This window comes from Ovis canadensis, chromosome 4 (genome assembly GCF_042477335.2).
Source record: "Ovis canadensis isolate MfBH-ARS-UI-01 breed Bighorn chromosome 4, ARS-UI_OviCan_v2, whole genome shotgun sequence".
NCBI classification, from domain to species: Eukaryota; Metazoa; Chordata; class Mammalia; order Artiodactyla; family Bovidae; genus Ovis; species Ovis canadensis.
The window spans coordinates 97,562,737-97,575,688 of NC_091248.1; the positions used below are offsets into that span (position 1 = coordinate 97,562,737).

Consider the following 12,952-nt stretch of genomic DNA (forward strand, 5'->3'; position numbering starts at 1 on the left):
GCAGAGACACAGTGACACAGCTATAGAGACAGAAGAATATGTCTGGCCACATACAGTGTGATATACATGTTGAGATGGATATGCAGAAATAGGGGGAATATTGTGAAAGAGAGAGAGAAAGAGAGGGAGAAAGAAAATTAGAGATATGCATATTCATGTACATACTGTTACAAACTCTATTTACATAGTTGCACAGTATATGAATATATTTTATGTAATAAATTAATAATATGTTTTATTTCTTTTCTATTTATATATATTTTCTATTTATATATATTCTTTCTACCTATCTATAGCTATGTCTATCTATTTATTTATCAATTATTTATCTACCTATCATCTATCTAACTGCATAATGAACTGGTATAACAAACATCCCAAACACACAGTAGCTTAAAACAATAATTAATTCTCACAAGCCCACAGGTCAGCCGGGCTATTCTGCTGATCTGGGTCAGATTTAGCTGTTGACCAGCCAGGCCCAAGCTAACCCATCAGCTACCATCATGTGACCTGGTCAAGATGACCTGGGCTGAAATGAATCAGCTCTGTTTCAGGTGGGACTTCATCCTCCAGCTAACTAGGTGGACGTGTTCTCATGACAGTGGGGGCATCCAAGAGAGTCGCCAGGAGTGCATTAGGCCTCTTTTGTTGTGGTTGTTCAGTCACTCAGTTGTATGCGACTCTTTTCGACACCCATGGACTGCAGCACGCCAGACCTCCCTGTGCATCTCCAATAACTGGAGTTTACTCAAACTCAAGTCCATTGAGTCAGTGATGAAGGAGTACAAACAGTCAGGCACACATCTGAGTAGTAGGTTGCTGCTAGCCGTGAGAGTCAGATCTTAGTTAATAATTTCAGTTCATTTCTAAGCATAGGAAGGTGAAAAATTTTGTATTCATAATTTTTTTCCTGATAATATCTAACTATCCAAAGTCTTGATTTGCCAGCTTCCCTAAGCACAGATAACCTCAATCCTGGTGTTCATCCTGAAGTTTTTTTGTGGTGTGTTAAACATCAGTAGCTGCAGTGGTTAATGGGTTAATGACCCAAGCCTAGTAGAGCCAGTTAGTGAGCAACATGCTTTAGTTGGCAAGGTCTAGATTTGGAACTAGAGCTCCATAACTAGTGAGGAGAATGGCACTTCTCATTTGAGGGGCTGAAATTCACATCTCAAGGAGTGAGTTCCAATTCTGGAAATATTACTGTGACCACACGGTCCCCTATCTCTCATTGATTGCAATTGTAACTCCTGAATCTGAGGACTCTGTAAAATAAAGGGTATCAAGCAGATAGGAAAAGGAAATCATAAAGTGAGTGTTATTGAACAAATGGTGAGTTTCCCTTATTATTATTATTATTTTTTACTGCAGATCTTCCCTGGCCTGGACTCAAAAAGAGCCTGAAGCCTGTATGTGCATCAGGTGCAGACAGAAGGAAGGGGGCACTCAGTGGGCCAGGAGCTCTGCGTTTCTGTTTTTGCTTCTTTTGCCCTTTCTCATTCTTTCCCACCCCTCACCCCCCACACCACACCCCCACCCCACACCCACATCCTGATGACTGTGATAGCAGTAGTGACTACAGGAGGTTAAACCCTGAGGGAAGAGACCTTCTCTCTCACACAAGATCCTGTGGTCCCAAGAGCACATGGAGAATCCCAGTGGCTTTTGTTCTCTCTCTGTTGTCTCCCTTCTTGGTGCAGAAGGCAGTCACAGTTGCAGAAATGCACGGCAGAGCAAATATACTAAAGTCCACTTATCTGGTCCAAGAACCAGAGGGACGATTCCTGTGAGTTGGAAAATGGTATAGAGATTGCAGAGAGGATGTTAAGAAAAAAAATCTTATATAACTGGTGTTTGACTAGGATTACCCCCCTCCCCCGCCCATATGCATAGGCATAAATGTGAGGAAAAACAGACTTCACAAATTGATATTAAATGTAAACAACCACCTAGGGCCTATACTCAGCTTCCCTGGTGGCTCAGATGGTAAAGAATCTGCCTGCAATGCAGATCTGGGTTCAAGCCCTGGGTCATGAAGATTCCCCTGGAGAAGAGAACAGCAATCCATTCCAGTATTCTTGCCTGGAAAATCCCATAGACAGAGGAGCCTGGCAGGCTACATACAGTCCACGGGGTTGCTAAGAGTCGGACACGACTTCACTTTCACTTTCACTTTTCACTTTCATGCATTGGAGAAGGAAATGGCAACCCACTCCAGTGTTCTTGCCTGGAGAATCCCAAGGATGGCGGAGCCTGGTGGGCTGCTGTCTATGGGGTCACACAGAGTCGGACCCGACTGAAGCGACTTAGCAGCAGCAGCAATGGGTCAATTAATTCTCTGCTAACAACAGCACAAAAACCACAGCCAAAAAAAAAAAAAATCAGCTTTCTCCATAGTATTTAAGCACTCTCTAGAGCCCATAGGATTGTATTGAAAATGTGCAGAATACAATCCACAATTCCCCAACAGGTGAAGAACCAGGAAGATCTCGACATCACACTGTGGAAAACCTAGTAAACAGAGGCCAATCCTGACGTTATCACAGGATTTTTTATGCCCGTGGAAGAAAATGGGGAGATGGACATAGAGATAGAAAGTCATACAGTTGAGAGAGATATAAATCGAGAATTAGAAAAGACAAGACAGGTGGTAGAGTAGGCAGGCAGAGAGATATAAAGAGAGAAAGAGAGATGAGAGAGAGAGTAAGACAGAAGAGAGATGAAGAGAAACAGAAGGGGAAGGGGACAGAGCTGGAAAGAAGGGCAGAGAAAGACTTAGAGGGGTGAGCAGTGATAGTAAATACAGAAGATCCGTGGACACAGAGATGGAGAGACAGAAACCAGTCCAGACAAGTGGTGGAGAAAGCCATGAAGAGGCAGGGAAACAGAACAGAAGAGAAAGAGAGAGCGAGAGAGCCAGTGCAAGAGACAGAGCTGAAAATGCTTAAGAGAATTGAGTTTTCTTATTTCTCTTTTCCTTTCTTTCTTTTTTTCTTCCAATTTCTCACCCTGGACCCCTATCTGTCTCTTTCTTTGGGTACATTTTGTCTAATGAATATATTCTAGTGCTAATATATTGTAATTTTTTCAACATCATAGTTGATCTTTCACATTCTGGTTTTTTCTCTTATTTTTTTTTGTGTTTGAAAATTTTTTCATTCAACTCTAGACTAATGGAAATTTTCTTCTTTCTTATTTTTTTTGAATTTATTTACTTATTTTTGGCCATGTAGCTTGGCATGTAGGATTCTAGTTTCCAGACCAGGGATCTGACTGGTGCCCTGCAGTGAAATGCAGTCTCACCCACGGGACTGCCAGCAAAGTTCCTCTCCTTTTTTATTTTTAAACCATGAAGCTTCTGTTCCTGAAAGGATTTTCCAGAACTCCAGGGCACCTGCACTTGCTTCATGTACAAGAGCCTGGAACACTCTGCTCTCAGATTAGTTCATGTCCCCTGCACCGTTGGTCCTGGTGGCATAGGGAAGACCAGCTGTAGTCCTGTCCCTTCCTCACTCCCCAGCTGTCTGTCATGAGCCTAGAAAATGAATTATGTGAGAGAGGGTGGCCAAAACATTTTATTATACATATTTTAAACACATATCCCAGCATTTTACAAAAGTAGTGGGTGAGAATCTGTATGCACATCATTTCAGTTCCACTATGGTTTCACTGTCCTTGTCTGATCTCCTACTTATCCATCTATGAGTCCAGGTAAATCAAAGGGGAAAATTTTAATAGTGTCACCACAAACATGCTTGTCTTTGAGTCCTGGTGACATGATCAAACATTTCTGTCAGATTTATGCCTCATAGTGGAAACACAGTGTATCTGAACACCTTTCAATAGGTTTATCATTCCTTGTGGTGATTGCAGCCATGAAATTACTCCTTGGAAGCTTACTCCTTGGAAGGAAAGTTATGGCCAATCTAGACAGCGTATTAAAAAGCAGAGACATTACTTTGCCAACAAAGGTCCATCTAGTTAAGGCTTTGGTTTTTCCAGTAGTCACGTATGGATGTGAGAGTTGGACTGTGAAGAAAGCTGAACACCGAAGAATTGATGCTTTTGAACTGTGGTGTTGGAGAAGACTCTTGAGAGTCCCTTGGACTGCAAGGAGATCCAACCAGTCCATTCTGAAGGAGATCAGCCCTGGGATTTCTTTGGAAGGAACGATGCTAAAGCTGAAATTCCAATAATTTGGCCACCTCATGCAAAGAGTTCACTCACTGGAAAAATTCTGATGCTGGGAGGGATTGGGGGCAGGAGGAGAAGGGGACGACAGAGGATGAGATGGCTGGATGGCATCACTGACTCGATGGACGTGAGTCTGAATGAACTCCAGGAGTTAGTGATGGACAGGGAGGCCTGGAGTGCTGCAATTCATGGGGTCACAAAGAGTCGGACACGACTGATCAACTCAACTGAACTGACTGTATATGCAGGAACTATTCATGTTCTTTACTCTTTTTTTTTTCATTTTGTCTATTTTGAATGATTTCTTTCTTTTAAAACTCAATTTATTTAAACAAACAAACCATTTGAGTGTTTCTCCCATCTCCTGCCACTTGCCTTTGGTAACCACTGATCTGTTCTCTGTTTCTCCACATGTAAGAGAGATTTATGATATTTGTCTTTCTCTGTCTTACTTTTTCACTCAGCGTAATGCTCTTAAGTTCCACCCATATTGTTGCGAATGTCTGAGGGGTATTCCATCGCATACATGTACTACAGCTTCTTTACTCATTCATCTGTTTGCTGATGGACACTTAGGTTGTTTCTGAGTCTTGACTGTTGTAAACAAAGCTGCAATGAACACGGGAGCGAAGATACCTTTCCAAGTCAGTTTTTTTTTTTTTTTCAGATCAATACCCACAAGTAGAATTGCTGATCACATGGCAGTTGCATTTTCAACTTTTCAGGGACCTTTCATACTGTTTTGATAGTGATTGTGCCAATATACATTTCCACCAAGAGTGCACAAGGGTTCTATTTTCTCCTTATTCTCACCCACACTTGTTAGTTCACATCTTGTTGATAACAGCCATTCTCACAGCGGTGAGATGACATCTCATCGTTGTTTTGATATCCATTTTCCTGAATTTCAGATAAACATCATATTTTTTTTAGTGTAAGTATATCCAAATGTTACATAGTACTATGTAAGACATTTTTCTCCACCAAATCTAGCAACCCTAGGTGAAGGGCTTTTACTTGATGATGAAAAAATTTCTCTTATTTAATTGATTTGTAAGCACACACACTTCCACATTTAACTTTGAAGAGAGTTAAATGTAGATCAACACACCTGGTATCAATTTCTTGTAATAAAAGAGGGGTGAATGCTTATTGGATTTGTGGGTGGTTGCCTCAAAGTTTACCTACAGATGTAAAAAGGAAGGTAGTGCAGGGAAATGATAGAAACGTGGTTCCTTGAGAGAAAGACCATGGCAGCGTCATTAACACTGAAATACTGAGCTGCAGGGAACTAAGCCTGATTCAGGTCTGCTCACTCCACCAGGCAACAGGCAAGCTTTGTCCATGTTTCACTGTGCACCTCCTATCTGATCCCTCTGCTTGCAGTTCTGAGCTCTCAGAGCTCAGGCTTTTCTTCTCCTGTTGGGGAGGTGGCTGCTCCCAGCCTGCCCTCCAGAAAGGGGTTGGTGCAAAGAGGCAGGGCTCCTCCCCAGGCCTCACCCAGCACCCACCCCTTCTGGGATCAGCCTGGTGGTCTTTAAGAGAGATCCTCGCTGACTCCTCGGCCTGTCACATCTTCTGGGAAACTCGGTCTAGCTCGCTGTCCCAGGCATGCTGTGGGTCCCAGCACTCCTGATTTTCCTGGCTCCTGGTAAGTGTGTTGGTGGATGCTCTGGGGATTTTTCTGTAATTTTTGGCGATGGTGAGGGGGAGGGTCATACTAAGAAATGGTGTTTCCTCTTTCTCATGATTTTTTGTTGCTTTCCCCCTTGCAGTCACACAGGTATCTTCCAACATGGGAGAGGACAAGTTGTCAGTCACGAGGGCGACTGGGTCATCTGTTGTAATCGATTGTGATCTTACACAAAACTATATCCACTGGTACAAATTCCAGGAGGGAACTGTGCCCCGACGCCTTCTCTACTACGATGTCTACTACTCAAAGGTTGTATTGGACTCAGGAATCAGTGAAGGGAAATACCACGTTTACAAAGGCACAGGGAAGAGCTACACGTTCGTAATCTCAAACTTGCAAGAAAGTGATTCTGGCACGTACTACTGTGCTGTCTGGGAGAAGCACATTGGTTTATACTTCCTTTACACTGCACTGGAAATTTTGCTTGTGGCTGCCAAAACAGCCCTGCTACACAGATAGATCAACCCCTGTCTCACTTCCTGCCCCCAATTCTTTTTACTCTGAATGAAGAGAAATCCTGAGCTCAATGCCCAGCCCCAGTCACTGCCACCTCCCACCTCCCCTTAGTAGCTGTTGTTTGTTGTTTAGCCAACAGTTAAAGATTTTTCCTAAAAGCAAGTCTCCATCTTAAGGCTTCAGGCAAGCAGCTGGTAGGCAGCCTATTCTTTTAACTTCCCTAGGAGCTGGTGGAGTCTATTCAACCATCTCTTGAGGACAGACAGAGCACCTTGGATTGATCTATTAAGGGGAATATTTAGGAGAACAAATTGAAAGGTTAGTTATATTGAATCATTTATCTGATCATTTTCCAGAGAAGATGGCTAGGAATGAAGCATCTTCATCATTCATGATTATGAAATATGAGAAAAGCTGGAGTCAAAACTTGGATTCCTGAAGCCCAAGCTGGTATCTGACCTATCTTTTGGACAAGTTGATATTTTTCTCATATAAACAACCAGGGCGTGAAATGTAGGAAAAGGGGGATTGATGTAGCTATGCCAATCACAGTACTCTACTTACACCTTCTGTTGAAGTTCAGCCCACAGCCAGAACTGTTCTGTATTAAACAAGCAAAGCCAAAGGTTGTTTTCACTCTCACCCCCGATATCGACATGACCAAGTCCCAAACTGGAATGAGACTCAGATTTTTTTCAATAATTCAAGTTAAAGAATATTTTGGGTGAACAATTAAACAATGAGTGGTATCTATATCAATTGAAAAGTCATATAAGAAATGACTTTCTTATTGGGTTAGGTTTAAGGACATAAAATTAATATTGAAGTACAGAAATGCTATATTTATATGTATGTGGTTTCTTATGTATGCGGTCTCTTGTGTGTGCGTGTGGGCTAAGTCGCTTCAGTTGTGTCTGACTCTGTGAGATCCTATGGACCGTAGCCTGCCAGGGATAGGCTGTACTGTCCATGGGATTCTCCAGGCAAGAATACTGGAGTGGGTTGCCATGCCCTCCTCTAGGGGGTCTTTCCACCCCAGGGATCGAACCCAGGTCTCCTGCATCTTCTGCATTGCAGGCAGATTCTTCACCACTGAGTCACCAGGGGGCCCCTCTTGTGTCTGCTGCTGCTGCTGCTGCTGCTGCTAAGTCGCTTCAGTCATGTCCGACTCTGTGTGACCCCATGGACGGCAGCCCACCAGGCTCCTTCGTCCCTGGGATTCTCCAGGCAAGAACACTGGAGTGGGTTGCCATTTCCTTCTCCAATCTCTTGTGCATAGTATCCTCCAAATTTCTATCAGAACAGTGTTTCTTAATGTGTGGTCCATGGACCACACCTGAGTCAGAAGCATTTGGTTGGAATAAAAGTCCCCATTCTGGATGGCACCTAATATAGGGAACACAAACCTTGGAATAAAGCCCGAAAATGTGCATTTTACAGTAAGTTCCATAGCTGATTCTTACTCGTTGATTTATATCAATTTATATCAACTGCTGTGCTAGCAGTAACATATAAAGTGGCATGTCTCCCTCTGAAATGGGCCAGTTCCTGGCCTTAAACAGGAGTGGATTCTAGAACAGTGTTCATGGGCTTGTCCCCATCCCAGACGTCCTTCCTTTCTTGTTGCATCCTGGGTGCTGCTGCTCTTCCAGGTCATCACATTTCTCCATGAGAATCCCACAACCACAGGTCAAAGTTTCTGGTCCCTCTCACTCCTGTGACTGCAGGCAAGAAGGAATTGGATAGTAAGTGCACTGACTTTAACTTGGGCCTCAGTAGCAGGGACCACACACTATTTTGGAGCTTTAAAAAAGATTGAAACAAAAACTTCTTGTCATTTATATTTTTCCAGTGTTGTATAGGCTTTGTTCTGCACATTTATTTCTTTGATCCACTTTGAATTTAAATTTTGCATAAAACTGGACCTACACAAATGGAGAGACATAACATATTCATGAAGGAAAAGATCAATATCATAAAAATGCTGATCTTTCCTAAATTCATGTATGTAAATTGATTACAATTCCTATCAGAATCAAGAAATATTTTATTTTTGTTCTATGATATAGAACAAATTGTTTGAAACATAGAGAATTTCTATTTATTGGATAAAGCATGATTAAGTAATGAAACAACCCAAGTATTTGTGTAAATAATGACAGGAATAGCACTATCTTATTCAGTATGTGAGGCTTCCCTGGTGATTCAGATGGTAAAGAATCCACCTACCAATGCAGGAGATGTGGGTTCAACCCCTGGGTCAGGAAGATCCCCTGGAGAAAGTAATGGTGACCCACTCCAGCATTCTTGCCTGGAGAATTCCATGGGCAGAGGAGCCTAATAGGCTACAGTCCATGGGATCTGAAAAAGTTGGACATGACTTAATGACTAAACAACAACAACAACATTATCATTTCATAGGAATCATCCTGACACAATAAATGCTGGTTTTGGTGTGAGATGACTCTAAATTAGAAAGTGTAGCTATAGGTTCCAAATTCAAACAGTGGATTTCATAAGTTAGTGTGGCTTTTGTTTCTAATGACCAGGGAAACATGATATCTTTTTGCTTCTAGAATTTTGGTTGTGCTAGTAGCCAATACATGACTGACCCTTACTGAAAGTGTGTTATGTGAAAGATATTGTTCTGTATCTTACAAGCATTTTCTATTTAATCCTCATTACTCACCTTGTGGTGTTACAATATTTCTCCCTGTCCCTACTTTACAGATATGTTTTTGTAAGTTGATAAAATTAAGTTCCTTCAAATGAAGCCACACAGCTCTAATCTGGGGATTTAACCCAAACTACCCGAATCAATGGTTCATGTAATTAATTCTCTATCCCTCCCTTAGGATACAGACATAGAGCAAGAATACCAAAGCCAAGGCCCTAAGACAAGACAGCCCCATGGGCAGGAGTGTAAGTGCATGGACTTCTGAGTATCACAGATTAAAATTTAAACCCCAGTTCTTTTATTTATTAGCTATGTGAAAATGCAAAAATTCATTATGTTGTCCTCATTGACCAATTGGGAGTAATTACACCCAACTCAAGGCGATGGCACCCCACTCCAGTACTCTTGCCTGGAAAATCTCATGGACAGAGGAGCTTGGTGGGCTGCAGTCCATGGGGTCGCGAAGAGTCGGACACGACTGAGCGACTTCCCTTTCATTTTTCACTTTCATGCATTGGAGAAGTCAATGGCAACCCACTCCAGTGTTCTTGCCAGGAGAATCCCAGGGATAGGGAAGCCTGGTGGGCTGCCATCTATGGGGTCACACAGAGTTGGACACGACTGAAATAATTTAGCAACAGTTATTACACTGATAAGATCACACATATGGAATGTCTCCCACCAGGTATCCATTTAGCCAGCATCGAATCAGTACTAGTCAGTGGCCCCTTCTCCTACATGAAGGTTGTAAGTGAAATAGGAGTTCTGGCTCTGGCCCTGCTGATTCCTCCTTCACTCCCTGTATCAGGGGGCCTGGAACTCAGCTAACACCTGACCTGATCAAGGGCAATGAGTTATGAGCAGGTCAGCCCCTGATAGCCTTTCCACACCAAATGCTAGTGATTCTGGAATTCTGACTCTGAAGATAAAGTATCGAAAAGGGAAATTTCCTGGAACACACTCAGCCTTGTGGTTCATTCAGTAACCAAGGCAGACCCATCATAATTAATGTTAGTTATTTCTTGACATCATATATTTCCTGCAAAATTTCAAAGAAGAGTGAGTGCCATTGTTCTATAACATCACAGCCACGATGAGAGACATTCAGGACAGAGAGGTGAATGAGGTATGAGCTCCTAAAGAGTCTGTGAGTTTGGGTTAACCACTTTCTTCCATTTTATGCAATTTTCTCTGTAATAAACTCCACCCCACTCCACTGTGAATGTCAGCAGATTTCATGGGTTTTATCCTCCGTAGGAATCCCATTGATGTATAATATGTAATGGCTCTGCTGCTGCTGCTGCTTCTGCTAAGTCGCTTCAGTTGTGTCCGACTCTGTGCGACCCCATAGACAGCAGCCCACCAGGGTCCCCCATCCCTGGGATTCTCCAGGCAAGAACGCTGGAGTGGGTTGCCATTTCCTTCTCCAATGCATGAAAGTGAAAAGTGAAAGTGAAGTCGCTCAGTCATGTCGGACTCTTCGCGACCCCATGGACTGCAGCCTACCAGGCTCCTCCGTCCATGGGATTTTCTAGGCAAAAGTACTGGAGTGGGGTGCCATAGCCTTCTCTGATGTAGTGGCTCAGATGCTTCTAAATCAGTGATTCAACTTGATATTTATGCTAAACCTTTTCAGGTCTGAGGTATTTGTTGTACATGGAGATGCAGGGTTACAGAGCAGTTAAGAATGTGTTCTTTACAGTCAGGTTTCTGGGAATGAAATACGGTTTCTGGTATTTTCTAGATGTGTGACATCAGACAAATTAGTTCTCTCCATCCTCAGTTGATTTTTAAAATGAAATAAAAATCTCATAGATTATTGTAAAATGAAGTAAGATTAGGGCTTTGCTTGCAAAGTTCTCAGAATAAGGGCCTGGTGTTTGGATCATGGTTACTAAAGATTAGCTGCTATTAGTATTAGGAGACATGGTGAGGGCTAAGAAGATACTAAAATCTCTCAGAATGTTTTTCCCCCCTCTGGACTCATTCATTAAAAACACAGATTATTTGCTAATATTTGAGAATGTTCTAAGTGAATTTGGCAGAAGTTGTTGATTATTAAACTTTGAGTTGGATTCTGGGTAGTTCTGGTGGTGGTGGTGGTCCTTGTTTACCTTGGGGATTGATGGTGCTAGGGTGTCACTTTATAGTAGGTCATCAGAAATAACTAATTGTGACCTTCTCCCATCACTATTTCCTGAACTTTCAAAAGAACAGGTAACCAATCAAAGGACTTCTCCTAGATACCCTGCAGCTGCAGCTCATGAACACCTCTGCCGTTACACTTACCTCCTCAAGAGGGCAGTCTACTTTGTCATCATTGCCTTCTGCATGTACAAAAGAACAGGTGTCAGTAACAACGGGAAGAGCTCGTGACAGAGGGGCCCCAAAGGGGTCAATGTGCCTTCATCATCTATTCTTTCAAAAAGTATCTGCTGAGGATCTAGCCTGGCTTCCTTTCTGCATTTGGGTTATTTCTATTCACATGGTATTTTTCTATTATATCTTTATTTTGTAAGAGGTTTTCAAATCTTTGGGCAGACAGTTTGACCCTGTATCAAGGAATTCTGCCATTAATCAGGGGCAGGGTCCAGGGCTGGTCTGGGGGAACCTCTCCCACCACTATCCCCACAGCCTCATCAGCTCCTCCAGCCCTTGAGTCCTTGTACCTCCTGAGCACACACAGTGGCCAGCCCCCTGTTTTCTTTTCCTTCAGCTCCTCCACACAGACCATGGCTGGGACCTTCACTGCCATATACCCTGGAGCTACCAGCTTTAGTACTTAAATTCTGCACCTTTATTTTCATAATAGGCATCAAAAAATTAAACATATCAAAAGCTCACATTTGTCTTTGAGTACTTTAATTTCATGAAATATAGTGAAGGTTAGAAACAACATGACAACTCAGCTATCAAATTCAGCATTGGTTGTAATAATGGTCATTAACACATTTCTATGTCTAATGTGATTATGGTGCTTTCTTTGGGGCCATTGGCTCCAATGGGGGTGTGTGTGTGTGTGTGTGTGTGTGTGTGTGTGTGAACTGCTCAGACGTGTCTGACTCTTTGTGACCCGATGAACTGTAGCATCCCAGGCTCCTCTCTCCACAGAATTTTCCAGAGAAGAATACTGAAGTGTGTTGCCACAGCCAAACTAAGGTGCTGGGATTCTTCTCTTTCAAAGTTGCCAGATTCAGACTCATTGGCCTGAGACGTTCCTATGGTGACAGTGTGACACCCAGCATGACTTGCGCTTGCTCAGATTGTACTGCTGCTGCTACTGCTGCTAAGTGGCTTCAGTCGTGTCCGACTCTATGTGACCCCAGAGATGGCAGCCCACCAGGCTCCCCCGTCCCTGGGATTTTCCAGGCAAGAACACTGGAGTGGGTTGCCATTGCCTTCTCCAATGCATGGAAGTGCAAAGTGAAAGTGAAGTCGCTCAGTCGTGTCCGACTCCTAGCGACCCCATGGACTGCAGCCCACCAGGCTCCTCCATCCCTGGGATTTTCCAGGCAAGAACACTGGAGTGGGGTGCCATTGCCTTCTCCGCAGATTGTACTAGTGTTCACAAAGCATCAACTCCTGATTCTCACATTAGCCCCATGAAAACTGCACCAACACCAGAGGGGTGTCAGGTGGAGTGTTAAGCATGTAGATTCTGACCCCTGAGGACGAGGGTTTGAACCCTGAGTCCGTATTAGCATTTGTGTGACCTCTGGCAGTATTGGAACACTCTATGCCGTTGAATCTTCATCTATGTAATGAAGTTACAGCGCCCTGTTTCCTGGAGCGTGAGGACTAAATGAGCTAGTGCTGCTTAATCCATGCAAGTCTTGACCAACATTAGTTTCTACTGTCATAGCTCTACTGCAAAATCAACAGATTCCATACATACACAAAAGCCCTGAAAACCGTCTCTAACCACA

The 12,952-nt window shown here is 43.0% G+C and overlaps 1 gene segment (V, D, J or C); it reads left to right on the plus strand.

Moving 5' to 3' along the window:
* Positions 1 to 5,403: 5,403 nt before the first annotated feature.
* The window catches only part of LOC138439453 (T-cell receptor gamma chain C region C10.5-like), a 62,054-nt gene continuing 54,505 nt past the window's right edge, over positions 5,404 to 12,952 (plus strand). The window contains 2 exon segments of the C gene segment in view: positions 5,404 to 5,848; positions 5,973 to 6,273. Coding sequence covers positions 5,809 to 5,848; positions 5,973 to 6,273 — 341 coding nt within the window.